This window comes from Pogona vitticeps, chromosome 2, assembly GCF_051106095.1.
Source record: "Pogona vitticeps strain Pit_001003342236 chromosome 2, PviZW2.1, whole genome shotgun sequence".
Taxonomy (NCBI): Eukaryota; Metazoa; Chordata; class Lepidosauria; order Squamata; family Agamidae; genus Pogona; species Pogona vitticeps.
Genome location: NC_135784.1, coordinates 257810185 through 257836055, shown reverse-complemented (window position 1 = coordinate 257836055; position 25871 = coordinate 257810185). Strand labels below are relative to the sequence as shown.

General features: G+C 39.7%; 1 protein-coding gene across 2 annotated transcripts in view; it reads right to left on the bottom strand.

Moving 5' to 3' along the window:
- EPB41L4A (erythrocyte membrane protein band 4.1 like 4A) overlaps positions 1–25871 on the bottom strand; it is a 120872-nt gene that overhangs the window by 58030 nt on the left and 36971 nt on the right. Inside the window, exons 3-7 of one of the 2 annotated variants that reach the window (XM_072992463.2) lie at positions 19059–19163; positions 7597–7648; positions 3818–3896; positions 2111–2208; positions 255–375 (exon numbers count right to left, since the gene is read on the bottom strand). In XM_072992463.2, the coding sequence (XP_072848564.2) occupies positions 255–375; positions 2111–2208; positions 3818–3896; positions 7597–7648; positions 19059–19163 (455 nt within the window). The remainder of the gene's footprint in view (positions 1–254; positions 376–2110; positions 2209–3817; positions 3897–7596; positions 7649–19058; positions 19164–25871) is intronic. The other variant, XM_078386249.1, reaches the window with a different exon arrangement.

The window sequence follows — 25871 nt, the reverse complement described above, 5'->3', positions numbered from 1 at the left end:
CCTTTCCAAGCTCTGTATACATGGAGGCCACACAACATCAGGCATAAGTCCCTATGTTATATTTGTATCTTGTCCAGATATATAAATTTACAGAGCTCACACATAATGCCATTTAAAAGAGAAATCTATGCCTTTCCCTGTTTTCAAAAGAGCTGCTTCCTTAATGCTCCTTTTCTTGAACTTTTTCCTATGCAAAATTAGTTAATGAAACTGAAGATACATTAACATATGCCATTACTACCATAAATTCTTACATGAGCGTTTTATGTATCCGTTCTATAGCATCTTCTAGTTCTTCCTTCTGGTCTGGAACAAAGCGGTATTCTGAAACGTAACCTGCAGTATGCTTGTATGGGTCATAGTCTCCAAGCTCAGCTACAATACATATAAACATGAAGTTTTCATTACACACTTTTTGTGTGTAGTTCACATAGAATGTTTAATTGCCCAGCGCGAAGATTCATAATATGTAAAATAATAAAATTCCAGTACAGTCATGCCCCGCTAGACGATTATCCCGCTCTACGATGAATCTGCATTACGTCGATGTTTTTGCAATCACTTCTGCGATCGCAAAACGATGTTTTAAATGGGGGAATTTCGCTTCACATTGATTGGTTCCCTGTTTCGGGAACCGATTTTTTGCTTTACAACGATCAGCAAACAGCTAATCGTCGGGTTTCAAAATGGCCGCTGGCTTTCAAAATAGCCCCCCGCTGTTTTCTAGGATGGATTCCTCGTTATACAGGCACCGAAAATGGCCGCCGTATGGAGGATCTTCGTGGGACGAGCAGGTATTCAGCCCACTGGAACACATTGAACAGGTTTTCAATGTGTTTCAATGGGATTTTTTCATTTCGTTTGACGATATTTTCGCTCTACAGCGATTTCGCTGGAACGAATTAACATTGTCAAGCGAGGCACCTCTGTATTAGAAGAAAGGAGAAAAATTACCCAGGTGAGAATAACACGAGATAACAAAGATCACTAATATTCAATGCATAGTGGGCCACTCTACGATTGAACATGGGATGTGGGCCTAATGGGCGAAAAGATTACCAGTAAGCATTGGATTTTGGGATTTTTTCCACTACAGCTAAGAACATTCAAGTTAAATTCCTGAGATAAAATTTTGGCAGTTTTAGCCAAAAAAATCCAAGTTCTCAGAAAGGTTTCAAATAGAGATGGGCATGAATTGCCAGTTTGGCAGTTTGTACCAGTTTATCAGCCAAACAGGTGTTCGGCACTTCAAAGCCCACCTCCTTTGGTGGGCACCTACTCAGAGGCAGTGCCCAGAAGAGGCAGGGCAGGGAAGCCAGGCCGCTGCTTCTGAGTGGGCGCCCACCAGAGGCTTTGAAGCGTTGAACCTCTGTTGGGCCTGTAAATGAACTGGCATGAACTGCTAAACCAGCAATCTGGGTCCATCTCTAGTTTCAGTATATAAACCTGTTCCTTTCCAACCTCTCTCTGCAGAGATGGCAATTAAGCATGGAGAATGACCTTTGTAAGCTCCATGGCAACTGCAGAGTATTAGGGGATGTCAGTTGCTTTGTTCATCAAGCTTTGTAGAGGGTGCTCTTAATAAACTATTAGTCCCCTAATGCTCTGCAGTTGCTAAAAACAACTGCGATTTAGAAACCACATCATTCAACTCACTGAAATTCAGGCTTTTAAAATATAATCAAACCTTCACTGCAAATATACAATGAGTTCTATGCAAGCCTGGTGCCAGTAAACTTAAAAACCACCTCTCTCCATACTAGTCTCGTAGGCCACTATGATCTTCAGGGGAGTCACTGTTACATGTGCCCTACAGATTTCTGTTTATTTCCAGTAACATGGAGACAGGCCTTATCTGCAGTGATGCTTACCCTATACAATGAGTCTTAATAGTAAGATACCCCAGGTGTTCTTTCACTTTGGTCTTCCCCAAGCCGTGAACTGTTGAGAACTCTCTCATATGGTATATGAAAGAGTTCTGTTGGATTCTTTTGTGGTAGCATTACAAGCTGCTTGTACTTGCAAATGAGAAGTGGGACAGAAATATTTTCAAAATAGGACCCCGGATTTAACAAAGGAAATGCAATAACAGTTGACCTGAAGCACATACCTTGTATTGCATAAGCTCCCAGCTGGGCAGCAATGTTGACAGGACAAGGCAAGCGGCCCTGCAAAACATCTTGCTTCACTTGTAGAAAAAACTGATATCTAAAACAAGAATGACAACAAATGACTAGACACAATCACAGCTTTATATAATAGAAGAAAAGTAGCTTTGAAGAAGGGCAAACACCTCACATGGTAAACTGATTCAGTTACATTTTTAAAGCAAATTGGGGGGGGGGGAGAGGAGAGTCCTTATTTATACAAAAAAGTTAAAAAACGTATCATGAACCTCTCCAGCACATAATAAAGTGTGTCAACATACAGTATATTGCATGCTGTGAAGGCACTGCTGTCAGTTTCTAACAAAGTTAAGAAGTCAAGGAAAGGTTGATGAACAACTCTACAGTATGTTTAATGCTTTAAATAAATGTGATACAAACTTGACCATCACAGAATCTTTGAACTAATTCTATTAATTGTATGTAGTGTTAAGAGGATGATGGGGATTTAACCTTCATTTCACCATTTCGAGAAAATATTTGTCTTCTTTTTTAAATCTGCTTTTCTTTGAGCTCCCTGTGTTCCCCTGCTACAGCAATTTCTAGAACATCTTTTTTTTTAAAAAATGGGGTGGTACAAATCAATTAAAATGCAAAAAGTGATGCTTTTTTCATCATGAGAGTCTCACCTCTTCTGTTACACTGGCGCAATTATCAAGCTGTTGATACATTTTAGAAATGATCACTTGCACTCAGGCTTAGCAATCTGTATAGAGCTTCCTTCTCTTTCCACATGCAGCCACACATAATTTTGTTTTACTGGCTATGACATGCTTTCTCCTGTGTATCATGCTTCTGCGCACTCAGAATAGCAGATCAGCGTGCAGGCTGTGATGGCTTGATCAAAGTGAAGGGGAAAAATGAGGAATGGTCTGCTTGATATGCAGGACAATCAGCACCTGATTATCATGTGTTCTTTATGAGTCTGAAATTAGCAGCTTAAAATTACTATCAGATACAGCACAGAGTACAAATTTTTCACTTTATAGTTCTGTTGTATTGTGTATGAGTTGATCTCTTTTTTAAAAATATCAGTACTCAAAAATTGTTTCTCAGAGCTGAGCTGAAACAAAAAGAAAAGCTATGAGAGAGCAACAATCTCCATGGAAGTTGATGCATCACAGGAAAATAAATCTGAACATGATTCACACAAGAAAACATATACCTATCACAATCAGTGCAAAACCTTAGCTAAGTTAAGACACATTGGCTGAAATCTTGTTTGTCTTTTCATAACATAAATTAAAGCGTAAGCAATGAGGATTGCACAGCCTGATTGTGCAATCAGTCATGCAGTTCCCTTCATAATCATTGTGCAGCATGCATGCAGAAACACTTTGTGAACAGCACTTCCGCCAAGCTGCTATTTTCTAAACCGGTTCCTCTGCTTCATGTTATGCACTTGGAGCTGTGCAACAGGATTCCAGCCACTGAACTGCCTTCTACCCCACTGGTGCAAGTGAAACATAATTGAGATCTTCCAAATATGTTTTTTAAATGTTCATAATAAGGAAAACAAAACTTCAGCTTAAGAGTTTTCTTCTCCCTCCCACGTCTAAAAATGATTAATCCCACATAAACATATAGGATACTTTAAAAGTGCCTGTTTAATCTCATTGCTAAAATTACACGGATTTAAAATCATGTCATACCTGGTGATTTCTTCCTTTAACTTGCATGGATCTTCTGCATAAAATTTAACTCCAAAGTAAAGAGTGTAAGGTGGCCCAGCTATTAGAAATAAGGAACCTGATTATTTTTTTTAAATGCACACATGAATCATTGCAATACTAAACATCTTTACTTGGAAATAAATTCTATTATCTCACAAAAACACTGTAACTTTGTTTATATAACAGCTACTAAAATGTCCTACTTTTAATAGGAGACATCTCGAAAGCGTATGCACTGTGTCTTTCAACTAATGGTAAGATTTTAAAATAATACCAAGCAAGCATCTATATAACCAGGGCTTGAAAAAATTTAGAATGCCTCACTAGTCAGTCAAAAATTTCACCCGTTAGCATGACTGGACTATAGCCTTGCAATTTATGTTTAAACTTAAATTAAAATTTAAATTAGGCACTTTCTACATAACAATGTGTACAAACCCAAAATAAATACACTGTACAGTGGTGCCCCGCATGATGACGATAATTGGTTCCACTGAAATAGCTGTACAGCAAAATCATCGTCACGCAAAAAAATCCCCATTGGAATGCACTTAAATCCAGTTAATGCGTTCCAATGAGGAAATCACCTCATCTTCCAGCGAAGATCCTCCATAAGGAAGCCATTTTCTGATTGCCGATCAGCTGTTTTTAATGGCTTTCTTCCGAAGCATGGGTCGGAAAACAGCGGGAAGCCATTATGCGATGTTGTAAAATTCATCGTATTGCGAACAAACGGTTCACGAAGCACAGATCTATTCCACGTCCAGCGAAAAAACCCCATTGGAAACATCATTTTGTGATCGCTATAGCAATCACAAAAAAGTCACAGTCCTGAGTTTTCAGCGTTCTGCGAGGTAATCATGTAGCGGGGCACCACTGTACCCTCAGACTTGGGTTGCTTTATTACCTGCATGCCTGTGGGGTCATGAAGCTTGTATTTTGAATGCCTTTCTTTAGAATGTCTCCAACAAAAATAAAACTGAAAGCAAAAGTGCCCAGTCTCTTAAGGATCCAGGTTGTTCGATTGAAATTGGGAACAGGGAATCTCCATATTCTCCAGCATGGGAATACTTAACATTCTCCTGCAGAACTATATATCTATGTGCGCTGGAACTCTCTTCTCCCAAGAAGAGGGCTATTTTTCCTTTCACAATGGGAAGGGGGAGGGGAGGACTGCAGGATCAGAGAGAGACAGACAGCCTGAGGGTTAGGAGGCAAGGAAGGAGGGAGGAAGGGACAGAGGGAGCTGTGGCTCGTCAAGCAACTCACTCGTCACAGACGAGTGGACAAGTGGATTTTTCAAGCCCTGTATATAACCAGGCATCTTTCAAGTACTGTATACAGTGGTGCCTTGCTAGACGATTACCTCACAAAACGGTTAATTCGCAAGCCAATGGGTTTTTGCAACTGCTATAGCGCTTCGCAAAAGTTTTCCCTATGGCCGATTTTCGCTAGATGATGTTTCGGTCTGTGCTTCGCAAGATGGGTTTGTTTGGGGTTTTTTGGACCGTTTTTCGCAAAACGACAATTTTGACAGCAGAGTCTGCGCTTCACAAAACGTTTTTTTAGGGACGGTTTTTCGCAAGACAGCGATTTTTCCCCATTGTAACGCATTAAATGGATTTCAATGCATTCCAATGGGGAACCGCATTTCACAAGACGATGTTTTCACAAGGCAGCGATTTTTGCGGAACAAATTAACATCGTCTTGCGAGGCACCACTGTACTATAATTGAAAAACAGCAATAATCCCAGTGTATAACTTTGGGCAGAGAACCCAAGACAACAATTGCTAGTATACAACCTCACTGAAACAAAATAAAATTGCACAAAATAAGCATTTAGCTAATAGTGTTTACTTTATCTAAGTGGAGATAAGTATCTGGGAATAGTAACGTATCAATTTATCACTGGTTGCTTCATCTCTCTGAATGTACTGTTACATTAAGATTTTCATATATAGTTTATAAATTTATGTCAAAGTATATGTTTTATATATTTAATTTCCACCCACCCTTGTTGCTAAGAAATGACACTCAGCCTGGCTAAAAAGAACTTTCAAACAAAAAAGAAATATCATTAAAATACAGAAGACCAAAATAGGTAACAGAGAGAAAACAACTCCCTTCAATTAAAATACATCTAAAGGCAGAGTTCCAAAGCATGCAAGCAGCCAAAAGACCAGTCCGAGAGAGGTTCATCTCCCAAAAAACTTTAAACCCAGGCAGTTCATGAAGGAGAATATGGTCTTTCAAACTGCTTAGTCATAGGACATAACCAAGACTCTGACATGTCCAGAAACAGACCAATAGTAACTGCAGCTGCCACAACAAGGGACACATGCTCCCTGTTTACATGTGCCATATACTAGGTGTCACAGACTTGTGAGAACTATGCAAGATGTTAATTCTCAACATCAATGTTGCAGCCTTATAGATACATATACTTGCAAGTCGCACTACATAAAAATGACACTTTAAATGAACACACAGAGAACTCGATTGCCTATCTAATGTATACAGTGAAACATTCGCAAGCATGACTGAATACTGTATACAGAAATTCAGACATGATTTATTAAACTAAATAAATGAAACAAAGAAGTGTCCTGCTCCTGTCCTGCTATATTGCTTAACAAAGTCCTGCTCTCTGCTTTTATTTATTTATTTATTTAGCTTATAGACTGCCTGACTTAGTGAGAACACTACTTGGAGCGGTTTGCATAAGTAGGCAAAATATACAACCAACTAAAATAGTAAAAAAGAAATCAGAAACATAACACCACAAACTTAAACAGAAAAGGAGACCTGAGATTGATATCTGATAAACTTAAATAAAATTCTATGGAACATAACATAATAAAATATATTGTAGTATAACAAAAACAATATATAGCTATAGTTACAAATATAGTGTACGGGTCTCACAAATTAGATGTTGAGATGTTGCCAAGGGCCTACTTAAATAGTTCTGTCTTCAATCATCTTCTATGGTGGTGGGGGGCTATCTAATTTCTGATGGATGTTTGTTCCACAGCAAGGGAGCCATGGCTGAAAAAGCCAGATTCCTAGTATTAGTTTTCTTTTCTTTTTTTGCCTCTGGGTAGGCACTCTTAAAAATGCAGCCTGAGAGGAGCAGGTTGAACAGGAAATGTTCTTGGAGAGAGGCGCTCTGATAGGTTGGTGTGTTTGTTTCAACACGCAAGCAAGCTAACAAAACACGAAACTTAATGGAGATAAGACAAAGGGCTTTTGGTCGGTAGGGCTGTTGACCAGTTCTGTGTTATGCTAATTTTAAATCTTTTTATCGTGTGGAAGATTTTTAAAAATCTGTGTTGCTGTAATCTGGAATGCTGCATCATAACAATGAATTCTGGAGGATGCTGTGCATGAGGATAGTTCAGTTCACTTTTTATTCCCGGGCTCTTCTTTCTATGGTGCCAATCTGGTAAAAAAATCTTTCTGCTCACTAATCTAGTTCTCCCAATTTCAATTATATACAGATTCAAAATAGGTACTATCACTGAGATATTTCAAAGGTTTTTAGTAATGTGAAGAAACAAATGTGGGAATGTCTAGAAATAGATAAAAACCATTTTCAGCACTCAATGTGTTGTTTGACATCGACCTATATTCCTATTACACAACACTATCAAAGGACTTTAAAAACTGTGATACATTCTAGATTGTTTGCTTTTCAGATGAAATATTTTCCATGGCCTCCTAAAAAACCTTTGTAAGAATAAATTATATACATACTGTTTATGAGCTCCTTATGTTCTGTAAGTGTCTTTGCAGGATCCAGCCAGTACTGTGGGAATTATAATTAAAAAACTATTATTGAAAAATTAGGACATTTCAATATATTAATTCACTATTTTAAGGGGCTTTAAGAGAAAAGACTGTTTTGGCTTGGAAAGATTAATTGACTCCAACCTAAAACAAACTGTAGCCAGTGTACACAATATTCCTCTAACATATTATGCAAAAATATTCTTAACACACATATATGTACACATGCACATTTGCACACATGCACACACTAACTTGCAGTGGGAAAAGTCTACATTTATTTATTTATTTAAAATTATTTATTTTGTTTCTATGCCACCTTACTCCTGGTACAGAGAATCAATGCATCTACAGATAATTAAAAATAGATACACACAATTAGAAACAAAGTAAACTATGACATAAGAACTCAAGGAACATAGATAATATTAAAACTACTAATTTAGAAACTATTTAAGAACTAATTAAAAACATATACTGTACACAAGAAGCAGTAAAAACATACAGTATCCATATACAGTTCCCCGTACCACAACTTTTTAAAGACTTCTGGTATCAACTGAGTCTATTTTATCTTTTTCTTTCTTCATGGACCTTAAATTCAGATGTGATTTGTTTAAGTATATAAATGAACCAAAAATTGCCCTGCTAACGTATAACTTTAATATTAATATCATGATGATGACAGCAATAGTTTAATTGTTCCCTGAAAATAATTTTTTACCAAAGATTTGAAATGAAGGATAAATAACACTTATAAGTGAAACTCTGATTATGCAAGTTACTTAAATTATTTCATTATGCAGATAACATACAATATCATCTGGTGTCTTTTGATTGTATCAGCCCAAAGATGATTAACTGAAGATACAGAAGGTAGCTTTATTCTGAAATGAATTCCTCAATCAGTTTTGAAAGTACTGTATGTAAAATTACTGTGGGAAGAAGTCCTCAAAGATTTGAAGAGTACAGAATGCAAATCTAGTAAAATGATCTTTGGTCCTTTCTTATAAAGGAAATACTGTAAATGAATTCATGAATCAACAATTGCACTGTTGAATTTTAAGTGAAACCTCTGCTGATAGATATTCTAGAATCTATACCAAAATATCCTAGTAACAGGACTTTTGGCCAACTCTAGCTTTTTAAAAATATCACACAAAGCAAACCAGATAAACAATAAGTTTACAGATAATTTTCATACAGACATCAAAGAAGGGGAAAACTACATTTAGCTCAAGATAGTATATGATTTTAAACCAGTCTCACTGATTAGAAATTAAGTGCAACAGCTTAATATAGTTTTTTAAAGCAGAGGAAATTGTAAAACCCAAGGTCTGTATTTAGAATGGGAAGCTCATATAATAATGTATTGTCATCCTTTCATCTCCTCAATAACACAAAAGGAAAAAGAAAACATGTTATGGAAATACATAGCAGCTGCAATCTTTCAAATAAGCAAAATTAAAACCATAAGCCACCATTAGATCTGCTTCTGCCTTATTTTAGTTTCTTTCATTTTTCATAAAAACCAACAGCTTTTCTACACATTTCTGAACAACTATTATCTTCATAATGATAATAAAGAAGCAATGCCATTGCTTTAAATATATAAATGCTTGAGATGGCAAAGTCATCTCAAGCTTTTATTAATCGATGAGGCCTTTTTCTCCTTCAGTTTAAGCCTCACTTAAACCAAATAGCAAGAAAATTTTAAAAAACCTGTTTAAGCCTCTTACAATGATAAGCATCACATCACAGGTTCCAAGCACATTGTTTAAGCATATGTGGAAATGCATTTTGTTCCAAGCTATTTCAGTGTTGGCAGTCTAGTTGCCAAGTCCTTACAAAGGCACAGTCATGACAAGAAACATGAAAGAACATGTCTCACAATAACAACACCTAGGTTGACCAAAATAAAGCATCTGCCAGCATTTCAAATAAAAGTACACAATTGTACAATATTTATTACTGTATCTCCGTTTACCCCTGTTACATTGCTCAACATGGCCATGTCACCTTTCCTGTCCACCTTGCTATCTATCTCTATAGATTCTAAGGGAGAAGCAAAGTTACAGTGGACCCTTGACTTACAGACGGGTTGACTTACAGACTTTTTGAGTTATAGACTTCTCTGGCCGCAAAATTTAGGTTTGACTTGCAGCCTGAGAATTGACTTACAGACCAGAAAAAAACCAAAATGGAACAAAAACGGCCTGTTATGGGATTAATCGGTTTTCAATGCACTGTAGGTCAATGGAGACTTGACCTACAGACTTTTTGACTTGAGAACCGCCTTCCAATACGGATTAAGTTCTCAAGTCAAGACCCCACTTGGGGGGGGGTACATTTCCCAGAATACCACATGTTGGCTGAGAGGCTCTGGAAGTTGTACTCCAAAAATGCAACCTTTCCAAGCTCTGGGAAAACCACTGTTGCTGTGCAATAACACTAGACCCCAAAAGCAAAATAATGCTCAAGACACCTAAAAGCCCACCAAGCCCTGTCTCCAGATGTCCAACTTGGATGAAACTCCACTACTGCATCACTTAAGCCCCAGATGCATTCAACATTGGCAGACTCACATTTTTTAACTTAGGTGTGTGTCCCATCTCATACGAAGTGAGGGCCCACTTTAAAGAACAAAATCAGAATATGGCAAGGGTGCTGAATCTCCTAACTTCTAATGTTTTACATCCCCAGGCCATTAAAAAAAAAAAAAAAACCCTAACAACTATGTGTTTAAAACTATTCCACGATTTAAGCTAGGTAAAGCTACTAAAATTGTACATTCCGCTGATGTACTATTACAGTTAATGCTCTTTAAGTGTTAAAGGATCACTCTGTTTTTTAAAGAACCCTAGCTTAATTGTGTGCCGGGTCAAATTCAGGTCAAACACTCTAAACTTGTTTGAAAGAAGCCATTTGCTACCTGAAAAACTTTCCATTCATCACAATGTCAGTCCATTATCAAAATGCCTTAGTATAGGCTCAAAGTCAGAGGCACAATCAGAGGTCCTTTTCCTTTTCCTGGCCCACTTTCAGAGGATTACAGCCTGCCTGTTCCTCAGGTCTGTTGCTGCTTTCCCTGTTACAGTGGGAAAGAACTGATATAGATGATTGATCTTTGCAAATTCAGCACAAAGTTCTATAGTTTTCAAGACACTCACAACTCTGTTCTATTGCTGCCCTGTTTTGCTTCAACAATGTCAGCCACACCCTGTCTTCCATGCTACAACAAACTTAATACATACATTATGTAATATTAATACGTGCATATCAGCCTCAGCCCATAGGTCTCATTAAAAAATTCAATCACACCCAGAAAGCACTACAACTAGTCATCATTCTGTACCCATATTAACAGTGCTTGCACAGGGCTTCTGTGGATGTCACATGGAAATGAGCAGACACCTCCTTAATGTGTGATTCTATGGCTCCCTTGGGTTTCTCGCCACTAGCTTTTTTGCAGCCTGCCTTAGGCAAAAACCTTTGCTTTTGTGATGGCTACTGATTTTTACTGATGCCTCCCCAAAAGCCATTCTAGGTCTAGGACAAATAATAAACTATATGTATGCATGCAAATTACAATTGTTGTTAGTAGTGCATTCTTTTTTTTAAAAAATAGCAGACAGATAAAGACATACAAGAAGTTACATTGCAAATCACTGAATTTTTGTTTGCTTGTTTGTTTTATACCCCGCACCATCTGGGAACCAGGCCACTCTGGGCAGCTAACAACAAGATAAACAGCACAATATCAAAACATGATTAAAAAAATAAAATAATACATGCATTCAACAAATATAATAACCAGCCGGTTAAATTACGGATGGTGAAAGGGGGGCCAAGATCTCAAAAACATAATGCTGAGGGAAAGCCTGGTGGAAGAGCCAAAACTTCAATGCTCATTTAAACCCATCAAGCGAAGGTGCCAGGCGGATTTCAATGGGCAGGTTGTTCCACAGGCGGGGGGGGGGGGGCGACCACCGAGAAGGCCCGGTTTCTTGTTTTTTTCCCTCTGGGCTTCCTTTGGGGTCAAGGCCCTCAACCACCCTGCCTGTGAAGAACAAGTACTATATTAAGGCCAGATCTGGCTGGCAACAGGCGTTCGGATAGGTACCAAGGTCCTAAACCGTTTAGGGCTTTGATTGTTATCATCATAACCTTAGAGTTGATGCCGAAACAAACTGGTAGCCAATGAAGGGCAGCCACAGTGAGGGAGACGTGCTGGAACTTCTTCACCCCGGTTATTAATCTGGCTACCAAATTTTGGACCAGTTGGTGTCTCCGCATCAAGCTCCATGTAGAGAGCACTGCAGTAGTCTTGAGATTAGAAGTACATGAATCAGTGTCGTCAGTGCCCCAGCATCTAGATAGAGACGCAGCTGAGCAATCCTCCGAAGAACGAAATGGGCTGCCCGGACCACAGATGTCTCCTGGTTTTCCATGGTGAGATCCGGGTCCAGGCAGATACCCAAGCTGCAAACCTCATTCTTCGTGGGAAGAGTCACTCCCCCAAAGGAGAGGGAGTTTCCCAACCTACTGATTTCAGGGCCACCCACGCACAAGATTTCTATCTTGTCCGGATTCAACCTCAGTCCATTTGCCCTCATCCATCTCAGGACAGTCCCCAAGCACTGCTGTAGGAAAAAAGGAGAGGTAGAGCTGGGTGTCATCAGCGTACTGATGGCACCGGATCCCACAACTCCAGATGACCTCACCCAGCGGCCTCATATAGATATTAAATAGCATTGGCAAGATGATCGACCCCTGCAGAACTCCACAATTGAGGATCCACAGGGTGGAAGTCACCTTGCACTCTCTGGAGACAGTCCTCCAAGAAGGAATGAAGCCACACCAAAGCGAGGCCACCACTGACCTAGGAGGATACCGTGGTCGACAATATCAAAGACCATTGAGATATCAAGGTTGATCAACAAGGACATATTGCCCCTGTCGGCCTCCCTTAGGTCATCCTGCAGGGTGACCAATGCTGTTTCCATACCATGCCACGGCCTGAAGCCCAACTGGAACGGATCAAGGGCATCAGTTTCCTCCAGGACTGCCTGGAGCTGATCAGCCACCACCTCCTTGACCACTTTACTCAAGAAAGAAACATTGGTGACGGGCCTATAATTCCCAATTTTGTCCACTGCCAAATTAGGTTTCTTTTGAATGGGCCTAATAAGCATCTCCTTGAGGGTAGGGGGAACCATGCCCTCCTGGAGAGACCCATTAATTATTGCAGTGGCCCATTTTGTTGTTACTGGCTTGGCTGCTTTGATGAACCAGGCCGGACAAGAGTCTAAAATGGAGGTGGCAGCCTGACAGCATGCAAGCACCCTGTCCACCTCACTGGGCATCACAGGTTGAAAGCAAGTTAACCTTGCCGGACAAGATGATGCACTGGACATCTCAGCTCAATCTACTGTCTGTAAAAAGGGATAAAGGTTCAGTGGATGGCCTCCCACTTTAGATTTTAAAAATGTCACAAATTGGTCACAGGAAATACTAGAGGGAGGCCTATCATGTGGCCAACTGTGGATAGATCTCGTATTATACGGAAAAGTTCCGCCTGCTGGTTGTAAGCTTTGCTTATCCCGTCAACAAAGAATGTTCTTCTACCAATCTTTACCTTAGCTAGGTAAAGATTTGACACAATCCTGGTGGCTTTTAAATTAATTTCTGTTGAGGCCCTTCTCCAAATGCTCTCTAGCCTTCTCCGATTATGCTTCATGGCCCTTGGCTGCTGGTTAAACCAGGGAGCTGGTCAAGCTTGGCGGTGGAGAGGGGTTTAGGTGCAATCATATTGTCCGCCCTAGTGGCGGAGGTATAACAGCCATCCACCAGAGCACTGATAGGAGTGCCAACCAAGTCAGCCGGAATCCCCCGCATGATATCTATCAGGATCCAGTAACCTGTGGGGGCAGACCATCTTAATGGGTCCAAGCTCCTTGCGGGAGAGGAGTGCCACTTACAGGCTGCATTTAATTAGGTGGTGATCCAACCATGACATAGGGTCCAATATCAAGTCAGCCACCATTGGAGTACACTCTCTCTGCTCAGCAGCAAAGACCAGTTCCAGCCACGTGGGTAGAACCGTTGACTTGTTGGGTCAAGTTCAAGGAAGTCATGGTTTTCAGGAACTCATGAGCTGGGCCAGAAACCTCAGTCTCCACATGAATGTTGAAGTCCCCCAGAACCAATGGTCTGGGAGACCTCAACAGTGCCACAGAGATGAAATCTGCCAGCTCTGGCAAGGACTGCACTGGATCACGGAGCGCACAGTATGCCAGCACAATCCCAAAACCACCCCTGGCCCCAAGAAACATGGATGACTTCTAGACCCAGGCTTGCCACCGCAGAGATCCTAGCAGCCTCAAATATGTCCTTATAAACAATGGCAACTCCCCCCTGCCCACCCAATCTGCCCTGGTATAGGATGCCATACCCAGGTGGGCATATGAGGGAAAGAGTAGCTCTGCCCTCAGCACCCACCCATGTCTCCGTTATACAGCCCTGGTCTGTTCCATTGTAGGAAGAAAAGGTAGGCAGGAAGAACCTTGCTCCCGTCCAGAGACAGAAATGTTGGAGTCTGGGATCGGAACCAAGTGTGGAACCCGGGATCTCCTAAAATGGCCAATGCTCCCTCCAACACCGTATCTCCCCCTCCCTGTCACCACCAATATTCCATTATGCCCCCACATAATCCACTCTCCCAACTATTTAGTTTTGCTTACTTACAGTTTAAATAATCCTTATGCAATACTTCTTCCAGGTTGCAAAACTTTAAGTTACAGTATTCTGCGGTGAACTTCTATAATCAGTAATTTGATTTTTAATAATTAAATTTCAGAGAAAAGTACTCTAATACTATGTAAATATTTTTGTTTGCTTTGATCATTAGACTCTTCAAAATACATAATGTATTTGATTGTAAAGTACCCTGTTTCCCAGAAAATAAGACCTAACCTGAAAATAAGACCTGTATGATTTTTCAGGATGCTCATAATATAAGCCCTACCCCAAAAATAAGCCCCAGTTAAATGAAACCCTGCCCTCCACCATTGTGCAGCAACCAGAAGAAGATGGCATGATGGTGTTTGAATAAATGTAGATAAAAAAATAAAACATCCCCTGAAAATAAGCCCTAGTGTGTTTTTGGAGCAAAAATTAATATAAGACCCTGTCTTATTTTCGGGAAAACACAGTAATATATTCACATCATAGCAATAACAATGTGCTGACAAGTTAATTCCAATTTATGATGACCCCTTCTACGTTTTCTAGGTATACAGTACTCAGAAGTGGTTTACTATTCCCTTTTTCTTTGAACACCCTAGAACAGTGCAGCTTCCCAAGGTTTCACATGCTTATTCTTCTCCCTGAAGACACAGTAGGGAACTGAACATCCAGCTCTGGAGGCTAAGCAAAGTTCCCAAATCACTGAGCTACCCAGTCAGCAATATATCTGCACAGTTACATGTAAAATAATTATATTATTTTAGTAACGTTTTCTTAAGCTCAAGCGGCTTATACAGTTATGAGAGAGATGGACAGATACAGTTTTGTCTCTGCAGTTCCCCACTGTTTTCTGTTGTACATGAAATATAACTCATATATTAATTAGGGAGAGAAAGCATGTTGTTATCACTAATGCTTCTTTACTTGACTGGATGCATTATGCAGTCAAAACAGATAGAAAATCTGAACATTTTTTTCTTCCTTTTCTTTTTAATCAAAGCAATGGTTTCATTCAGTTTCTGCTTCACTGACAGGATATTAAAACAGAAAGAATGATTTACATAGAATCACAGAATAATTGATTTGGAAGGGGCCTTTAAGGCCATCCCCTTGTTTCAGCAATAGATGACTGCTGCTATCACTAATTATCTGACTGGGATTATGTCCGCAAGCAATTTTAAAATATCAGGAACTGAACACAATGCACCACTAACAGTCTGGAACCAATGTGTAAATTCTGGTCCATTCAAAACGTAATGCCCAAATTTGCTCCCAAAATGTGCTTGAAATCAGAATCAGATTATAAAACAGAATAGAATTTATTTATTACCGTCAGGTGACCAGCCCACGAAACATATTCATGGCTAAAACATACAAAATGCAGTTCAAAAATATACAAACAATTCAGAAAACATACCATGTGGCCAAAATACACAAAATGCAGTTCAAAAGTGTATAGCCAATCCATAAAACACACTAGATGGTCAAAACACACAAAATGCAATTTAAAAAGTGCACAACAGACAATCAGCCATGCACTGATTGTAAAACACAGGGAGAATAAAACACAGCACCTCTACAGCTACCCCTCGGGCCATTGTCTCTTCGGTTGGGACCATAACACCTCTGCATGCTAGACAATAAACCACCCCCATGCCAAAACCAGTCAAACCATGAGCTCAGGAGACTACAAGGGAGCGCTGTGCCATTACTGCTGCACAGAGTCTTTATCAGAAAGAAGTAGCTTGATGTAAAATTCATCTGATCTCCCTGGATATCTGAGAATGATTGGGCTCAGGAGGCTGGTCCACAGATCTCTATAGAAAAGACAATACAGTAAAACATGACCTACGGTTTCCACTTGGCCATCATTACACGGACACAGGCAATCCGAAATAGATGTACAGTAGACCGTCGACTTACGAAGGTCCCTACTTACGGAAATTTCGAGGTATGAAAAGCTCAGGCCGCAAAATTTTAATTCGACTTGCGGCCGGAGCTTCAACTACAAAAGGTGGAATAAAGGGTGGAAAATTCAAAGCAGCCCCTGCTGCCCTCTTGTCTCCTGTCACCGGTGCCCTCTTCCTCCCGTGGACAGGAGGCAGAGGGCACCGGGGACAGGAGACAAGAAGGCAGAGGGGGGGGCTGCTTTGAATTTCCTGCCCTTTTCCCCCTTTCTGCGCCCACTGCGGGCTTTCGGGGCTCAGAAAGCTGCACCCGCTGCCTGAGGCAGAGGGAACCGGGGACAGGAGCCAAAAGCTGGCAGCGGGCGCAGAGCAGCTTTCAGCTTCCCGGGCTTCCAAAGCTGCACCCGCTGCCCTCTGCCTCCTGTCCCCGTGGAAGCCCGGGATTTTTTTTTTCCTTTGGCTTGAAAGGATTCAATGGTTTTCAATGGATTCCTATGGGAAATTCCATAAGTCGAGGGTCCACTGTATGGTGAAATCTTCCCTCCATGAGCTTAAAGGGTAAAACATTAAGTCTCACTAATATGAAGGCTCCTCTGGTCTTTGTTGACATTGTGCTTTGACCGTAATAAAGTATTCATTCATTCATTTGGGGAATAAGAGTCATCATTATCAATTTACTTAATCTCATTAATTTATTATTCTTAGTACTCCAGTTTACATGATAATATTTCATTTTGAGTCAGAGTATCAAGCTTCAGAAATTCACAGACTAGTTTGCATAATGCAAGACTTTTCTTTCAGAGTTACAATCGTATCACCCCAACACATAGGAAACTTCAGATCAGGTCAACAAGTGTACCATTGGCTCAAACTTTGTACAATTTAAAACATGGAAACATGTAGTTAATCACAAATTATTATTTATTATATCAACTTCAGGGCTTAACTGTTGCACTTCCCCACAAAACTTTCTAAAGTACTAGCACCATAAATGTGACAGCTGGCTAGCTAGGGCCATACATTTAGAAGCTGGGTTCTTCAGAAACTACAGGTAGACATTTGTGATGGCCTTTTTGGATTTTCTCAAGCACAAATGCCATAATTCTCCATTATAGGAATGCTGCCTACCTTGCAGGCACCTTGCAAATACCTGATTGTGATGCACTTGGGAGAAAGACCTAAATTGAAAGGCTCTGCAGCTTGGCTAGGCCAAGTTCCTCAAATGCCCTGTTTCAGCCCTGGGCCTAACTGAGAACTTACTTTCTGTACAGGACACTTGAGCAGAGTTTGGCCTAGCTATGCTCTAAACCTTCCAGTTTAGGCCTTTCTCTCCGGTACATCACGTTCATGTATTTGCAATATGCCTGTAACATAGTCAGAACTCCCAGAGCATATAAAACTATGGTATTTGTAGTTCAAACAATCCAAAAATCTCCTCTCAAGCAGACATCTAAAAAGAGTAAGCACAATTAAAGGCCTAAATCCAGTGTCATTCTAAGCAGATGTCTACTAACATGACTGGGAATTTCATGGCTGAAAACATGCACTGCAGGACTTCCCAGGCACCCAGAGCAGGTTTTAAGGATGGAGATGAACCCCATCCCAGTTCCACTAAAGGAAGCCATTCCATTAGCAGAATAGCATTGTTGAGATTCCTCCCATTATTTCTAAACAACTCTCATCTTTGAAAGTAATTCACCTAAGCACCTGCTCATTGCTGCAGGGTCAGAAGACCAACTGTCGTAAGATCGAATCCATGTGACGGAGTAAGCGCCTGTCGCTTGTCCCAGCTCCCGCCAACCTAGCGGTTTGAAAGTAGATAAATAGGTACAGTGGTGCCTCGTATAACGAGTGCACCGTTGAACGATGAATCCGCATTGCGATGCAGATTTCCCCATCGCTAATGCGAGGGCACGCTCGCATTACGATGGGGGAACAGCTGTTCTGCGGCTCTAAAATGGCTGCCGGAACACAAAAAATTGGGTGCAGGTACACCCAAGATGGCCGCCGGAACAAAAAAATGGCCGCTGGTACACCCAAGATGGCCACCGGAACAAAAAAATGGCCACCGGAACACCCAAGATGGCCCCCGGAACAAAAAAAATGGCCACTAGTACACCCAAGATGGCCGCCGGTACACCCAAGATGGCCGCCGGAACAAGGGAAAACATCGGAGAACGGTGAGTTTTGGGCCCATTTGGAACGCATTAAACAATTGGGGTTTTTGATCCGTTTTACGATGTTTTCCCATAGCGAAGGTTAATCCGGAACGGATTAACCTCGCTATGCGGGGCACCACTGTACCACCATGGTGGGAAGGTAACAGCGTTCCATGTCTAAGTCGCACTGGCCATGTGACCACGGAAGATTGTCTTCGGACAAAACGCTGGCTCTATGGCTTGGAAACAGGGATTTGCACCGCCCCCCAGAGTCGAACACGACTGGACAAAAATTGTCAAGGGGAACCTTTACCTTTACCTCCCCCATTATATCATAATTGTATGTGTAGATAACAGACTTGTTTCTATTCCTGGGAAATCTCTTCTTGTTCAAACAGAAAAAAACTATTCTTACACAATTTATTATTAGAAAGGGAAAAATAAGTTATGACAGAAATATTCATTTCCCTATAAATATGACAGGACAACTCTGATTTAAAAATTGATTTGGTGACAGAATAGATACCGTTTAAAATATGATTAGGAAGAGAAAAAAGGGTTATCAACAGTGTAATATTTATCACTGGAAAATCTAATCTGTCCTGTTTTTACTCACCGTCTGGTGACTTCTGTCACAGTAACGCAGTCCAAAGTAATCTATCTCCACAAGGTTTAAATGCTGGAATACGTAGCCTAGGACAACCGACCCTTTCGTTGACTTCTGTGGGAAAGAATGTACAGAGCCTTTTCACACAAGTGTTCATTCTTCTGTCAACTGTACAGTGGCATTCATGCATTCAGATAGCTTTGTCTACCAGGGAAGATTGTTTTATTAGAAACTGACTTTCTGCTTTTTGACTAAAATCTCAGTGACAAGAGTTAAAAAAGAACTCTAAAGTTCTCTTGAGCCACTTTGTTTTTTAAAAAAAGTCAGGCAAACATGCTTATGTGTTAGCAATTAATCATTAATATCTTGAGTGGTACGTATTTATGCATCACCTAAGAACCTGCTCCCTGTTTACACAGATGTCTTTAAAGTTTTGTCATTTCGGGTCAAGGAAGGAAATAGGAGGGGACTAGTCAGTGGCTCATCTCCAAGTTTTGCTGCTGTGTAAAAAGAAGAGTTTAAGATGGGTCACACACCAGTTGCTTTGCCAGTGCCAAGTCAGTGAATTTGGAAACACAGTGCTAACATGTTACACATGAACTCCGAGTTATACTGCTAAAGCTAATCTGAAGGGTGGACGATACTCTTATTAAACCACTAAAGAAATCACAATCCTACATGGGTATTCATCAGACCGGTCATTACAGAGCTGGGGACGGTGCAAAAGAAACATAAAAGTTCCAGAATTAATGGCCAGATGTACAGTCCAGGTTTCTCTGCTTAAAGCAAATTTCAAAACTGGGGCTACAGACACAAGTCAGTTGTGTAAGTTTCACATGCCACCTCTAGTGGTGTGGACTGGAATGTCTCTTCCTATCTACTCAACCAATGGTTCCCAACCTTGGGTCCCCAGATGATCTTGGACTACAACTCCCAGAAATCCTGGCCAGCAAAGCTAATGGTGAAGGCTTCCGGGAGTTTTACTCCAAAAACATCTGGGGACCCAAGGATGAGAACCACCATTCTAGAAAAAGCGTTGTCAATCATTCAGTATCCCTACCCCTCCAAGAAAGGATCTAGCCAAAAAGGAGACTTGTATTTTGCTAGTGGACACAGGGCAGGAGAGAATGATGAATGACTGGTAAACCTAAAGTGAAAAGACAAACAGGAGGAAAGAGTAGAGTTCCATGGAATGTACCATGTAGAGTTCTGTGCACCAAAAACATGGAAGGAGAGGAAAGAGGTCTAGATGTATGTAGATCAGTACGCTCTGGATGTGGGACACTATATTACATTTAAAATGAATTTTCTCAGGCACAAAGAACTTCCACTTAGTCATCTCTTACATTGGTTTTCAAAAGCCTCAGGGCCAGCAATTAACGTACAAATAACTTGTCTGATATCTTTTTAAAAAATTATCAGGACAAAATTCAAACATTTAATGAATGGGAAAGTAGCATATAAAACAAACCAGGTTTATAATGAAAATATGTTGATGTAATCATTCTCCGTTCCAAGCTAAAAAAACATCTAAATATTTAGAAGAAAAAACAATTACACAGAAATTTTTAGATGGAAACACTTATACAATTCGATGAAACATGGACTCAAGGAAACACCATTTCACAAAAAGGCTATGTCTGTGCATATACATATATACCTCACCAGCATTTACGCATTTGTAAATTGTAAGTGTCACAACTGCAGTGTAAATTTTTATGGCTCAGTTTCTCAAAATTTTAACCACTTGTGTCCTGCTTCAGACAAAATAAAGTAAAAGGACAAGGCCCAGTCAATCCAAAATGTAAACTGGCAGTGGTCACTTAGAGAGCAAGAAAACTAGGTGACTGAAGTCCAAAGCAGATTCAAAGACAATCCAAGGTCAAGCACAGAGGAAACCCAACACAATAGGATTCAAGGAAGGTGCTGGCAAGGAATAAAGCCAATTGCTCAATGTTGCTTTCAGCAACCTTGCTTACTCAATAAAAAGACTGTCAGAGGTATATATTCTTAGAGTCCTATGAAACGTCAGCTGGAAACACTTCATCAGAAGTTCTCATCACTAACAATGCCCTATTCTCAGGGACGCCATTACTCCTGAGGAGTTTTCTACTGTAAGTAGAAACTCTATAAGCAACCATCAGATTTGTTCAACCAGACCTTTGGAAACAACTCTATATAACTATTTCTTTATACCTAGTTGCTTTGGGAGTAATGAGGGTGTGATGATGTTTCATTTCAAAAGTAATGTAACAACAAAGATAGAAGTTACTTTATTGTTGCAACGAGTCATGTTTTCTCATTAACATGCACTTTATGGCACTTTAATGAACATTTTGCTGATATTTTTCCATGTTTTATGTTATTGCCGTACTATGAGGGTTCTCTGTTACTTGAAATTAACAAAAAATTGATAAGCAGCACAACCAACAAAATGATGTGTTATTTTTTCAACATTGTAGCAAATAATGGCAACAGGTTACATTTCAAACATTAAAATACATAGCAGGAATAAATCACTTTTTAAAAGTAACATTCCAAGAACTGGGCACAGCAAACCAGTGTCAGAGTACTCTCTGACTTATAATAAACTGTTATGCTTCCATTATTAACTGTGCAGTGCATATGACCCACCAAGATTAAGTAGAGCATCTTCACTAACTACAGTACAGTACTCCTCTCACCTCCCAGGCATAATGCAGGAGTCTAAGTACTGTACATCTGTTTTAATAGAGAAATTATAAGAATAATTTCATAATGGGGTTGTTATATTTTCTGTGATCAAAGCAAAAGCAAAACTTCATCAGAGAGAGACAGAGAGTGAGGCATTGAAAAAGAGAGAGAGAGAGAGAGAGAGAGAGGAGAGAGAAGTAAACCAGCACTCTAGATTGGGAATATGTCTAAAGTTACATAATCTGTTTCATAATAAGAACAAACTTACAGGTTTAGATTCTTACAAGGAACAAGTTTATTTGAAATACCATCAGTTATGTCTTCAAGAGTGAACAAAGAATTGTTCAAAATGAGTCATAGAACCATGCTTCATAGATCAGCAGCAACACTATAAACCAGAAAGGCAGGTTTTAACCAGCTTCATAAAATGATAGCTACGAGGACCTTTCAAAAAGATCCAATTTTCCTTGCATAGAGTTTAACACTAAAATAGAGTGATATGCTTAAAATCTTTTAAAGGGTAAAAACTACAGAAAAAAACACCTTAAGCCATACACAAATTATGGTTAAATGTTTTCAGTTTTTATGCTTTTCAAAACATTACTAGGAAAACTGAAGAACTTACAGGGGAGTCAAACCCATTTCCTCATGAAGACACAGTGCTTTTAACAAATACAAGGCAGAGAAGAATTCAACAAGTGCTGTATTTCCTGCCACAAGAGATCCACCAGAAGGCAAAGCTGCATCTGCTGTGCAACTTCAAAAGAGCCCTTTTTAGGGGAAGAAGGAATGGATACAAAGCTTACTGAGTAATTAAATGTAGAATATTTTCAGTAACAATTCTTCCTGATGAAGTCACCTTTCTGAAGTCAGTTCTGATCTCGCCTCCTGCCTTCACACGCACAACAGCAGAACACCACAAAGCCCACAACACACTCAGGAGCAAAGCAGCCCAGCAGTCATGCTGGCTGAGAATTTTGGGAGCTGAAGTTCAAGAAAATGAGCATATATTTTCAAAGCGCTGTTCAAGACCTTAGTAATTACATACTAAGGAAAGTACCCCATGTCCCAGTAATTCAAGGCAACACCTAACAGGCTGCATAATAATACGTATTGGAGGGCTCACCTGTCCAAATATGTTATATCGGCTAGGACTGTGTATGCATGGCTATATTGCTTTCTTTTTTATATAATTATTAATACTTTTATTCACAATGAATGCTAATAATATTAGAAAATACACAAAAATATCTCAAAAACTCATCTGTGACTAGGCACATATGGACTAGGCAGACTTATACAGTATATGTCATCTTAAACCCTATGTTTTAATCTGTTAGTCCTCATTCGCCAACAAGAAATCAGTATACTGTATATTTAATGAGTGTCTTCTCTCCTATTTATTCCTTAGTGCTACTAGCTCATTGTTTTTTTTTCCTTTCCTCTCTTTGTCATTTCTTGCACTGAGAGAATTTAGATGAAAAGTTCTCCAGGGCAGAGGTGCATCTTTTTCTGTTATGTACATGCCATCTATAGTGATGATTGAATAGTGAAAACCATAATTTTACCTTAACCAGCTCATATTCAGGTAACAATGCAACTTAAGGCCCTGTGCATACAGCTGTGGAAATCAAAAGCACAGCGGACATTCTGAGTAAGGCTGCAGTTGTTAGATATTTGCATTTTAATACAATTGACATAACTAATCATCTGTGTAGAAAAATGCTGATAATAAAAATTACAGGTAAATTGGTAAAGATCTGCAGATTACACATAACCTTGACACTAATGGAATTTAATGTGCTATATATGCAGCCATTTTTAAAAAAAATCTGATTCAAGATGCTGATAACACAAGCTAGACCACAATTTGTAGAATACATGTTCAAGCAAAGAGAATTTAATAATGGCTAAGTCTGCAAATGCTTATCAAGACTAAAACCTAGAGCTTAATTAGCCGGATACATGTTCAAACAGAGGATGAAAATTAATCAAACATTCTTACAGACATCAATGAGAAGATACAATACAAATATGTATTTCATCCAAAATACAACCAGGATTAGAATCTGCTTAATATTCTAGATATGAATGTCCACACCAAATTTCTCATGCCTTATCTCTTATTGTGTGTGTTATATGATATCAAGTCAGAAGCAGCTTATAGCAACCATAACGCTTTTCAAAATAATCAAGATATCTAAGTAGTGTTTCTACCAGTGCCATCTCCCACCCCACCACATCAGACCCCTTGAGTGTTCATGGTCAAGAGGGAATTCAAACTCCAGTCTTCTGAGTCCTATAGTTCATCACTCTATCCACTACACCACACTGAGCATCTATAATCTCTTATTATCTATCTAGAACATATTTTAGTACAATGGCTGTTTCTGCTTTCAAGAGGGTATCTGCTTTATACCACATAGTGGTAACAAGATGTACAAAATGAAATCTTGCTAGACACTGCAAGTCACATGGATATACCTTCCACATCAGTGATGTTGATTCCCAGCTCCATCCTCACTCTTTCCTCAGACCTGCATCCAAGGAAGCAATTGCTGGCCGTCACCTCAATTCTCTCTTGCCTTACCTCTGGTCTAGTTAGTACTTTGGCTATGTTTGAACCAACAGTTCGAAAAACTATTGGATGGTGGCTGCCTAGATCAAGGGAGGAATGTCTCTGGGCAGTCTCTCTGACTTTGTGACTCCCTCTTCTGTTTCTTTGCTTGATTGTCATTCTCTGCAGGTTTTAAGCCTTGTAATGTGTAATTCTGCCACACCTGCCCTAACTTCCCTTTTTCTTTGGGCAGAACTATATGCAATAAATAAATAAATAAATAAATAAATAAATAAATAAATAAATAAATAAATAAATAAATAAATAAATAAATAAATATGCAAGCAAGCAAGCAAGCAAGCAAGCAAGCAAGCAAGCTTGGGGCAGCAACCATCAGTCATTACCAGTCTATGACTAAATGGCTCCATATCCAGATGAAACTCTAACACAATTGAAATAGAAATTACCACTGCTTTCTATCTCAGCTTTGATTCTATTTTCTCTTGAAACACAGATTTTGACTTTTTCAGAAGAAAACTGGAGTGAAAGTTACTCAAATGCTTATGTCCTGAGATTACCATAATTTGATATTGTCAAAACAATAACACCATTTGTTTATGTAATAAACTTTGCAAGGGCAAACTTTACAAAGACAGTACATCTCTAAAGTCGTCTGTGTAGAATTGGGGTTTGATATGAACTCTTCCCACTCTTCCCTACATTTTTCATTCTTTATCTCTTCCCCCACCCCCTTCTTCCTTGGATTGTAAATCAGTGGTACTGCAGCCACAGAACAGATGTGAGATAGATAGATAGATAGATAGATAGATAGATAGATAGATAGATAGATAGATAGATAGATAGATAGATAGATAGATAGATAGATAGATAGATAGATAGACAGACAGACAGACAGACAGACAGACAGACAGACAGACAGACAGACAGACAGACAGACAGACATTCCTCCACTATTCTTTGCTTGTGAGTCTTGCTGATGTCAATATGTGGTCTTCCTTCCTTTTTCCTGTGATACAATCTCTTTATTCACAGTTTTACTCTACTACACACCAGGGAATGATCAGTATCACAATCAGCTCCCTGGTAACTGTGTGTGATCGTAATACTAGGAATGCTAGAGTGTCTAGTGAAGATCAAATCCAGCTGATGCCAATGCTTCGATCTTGGATGTCTCCAAGAGACTCTGTGTTGAAGCTTCGTATTAAAGTATGTGTTGCTGACACCATAATAACAGCAAAACTCCAGCAAGCATTGGCCATTTTCATTCATCTTCCCAATGCCAAAACAGCCTAGACAAGTGGGCCAAGAATTGCGATCAGCACCAACTATAGCGTTAAAGTCTCAGAGAATGAACGGTGATTCTCTCTCTGGGATTTTTTTGATAGTAGCTGCCATATTGTCATAGAATTTGTCTTTGACTTTGTAGACAACAGTGTTGGTGCATATGCACTAATGAGGGTGACCGGTCCTGCTGTTGAGTGGAGCTGCAGAGACTTTTTCCCCTTAAATCATTGGATAAATAAGTTGAATTAGAGGTATCAACGCACAATGTCTTATGCAAAGACTACTTA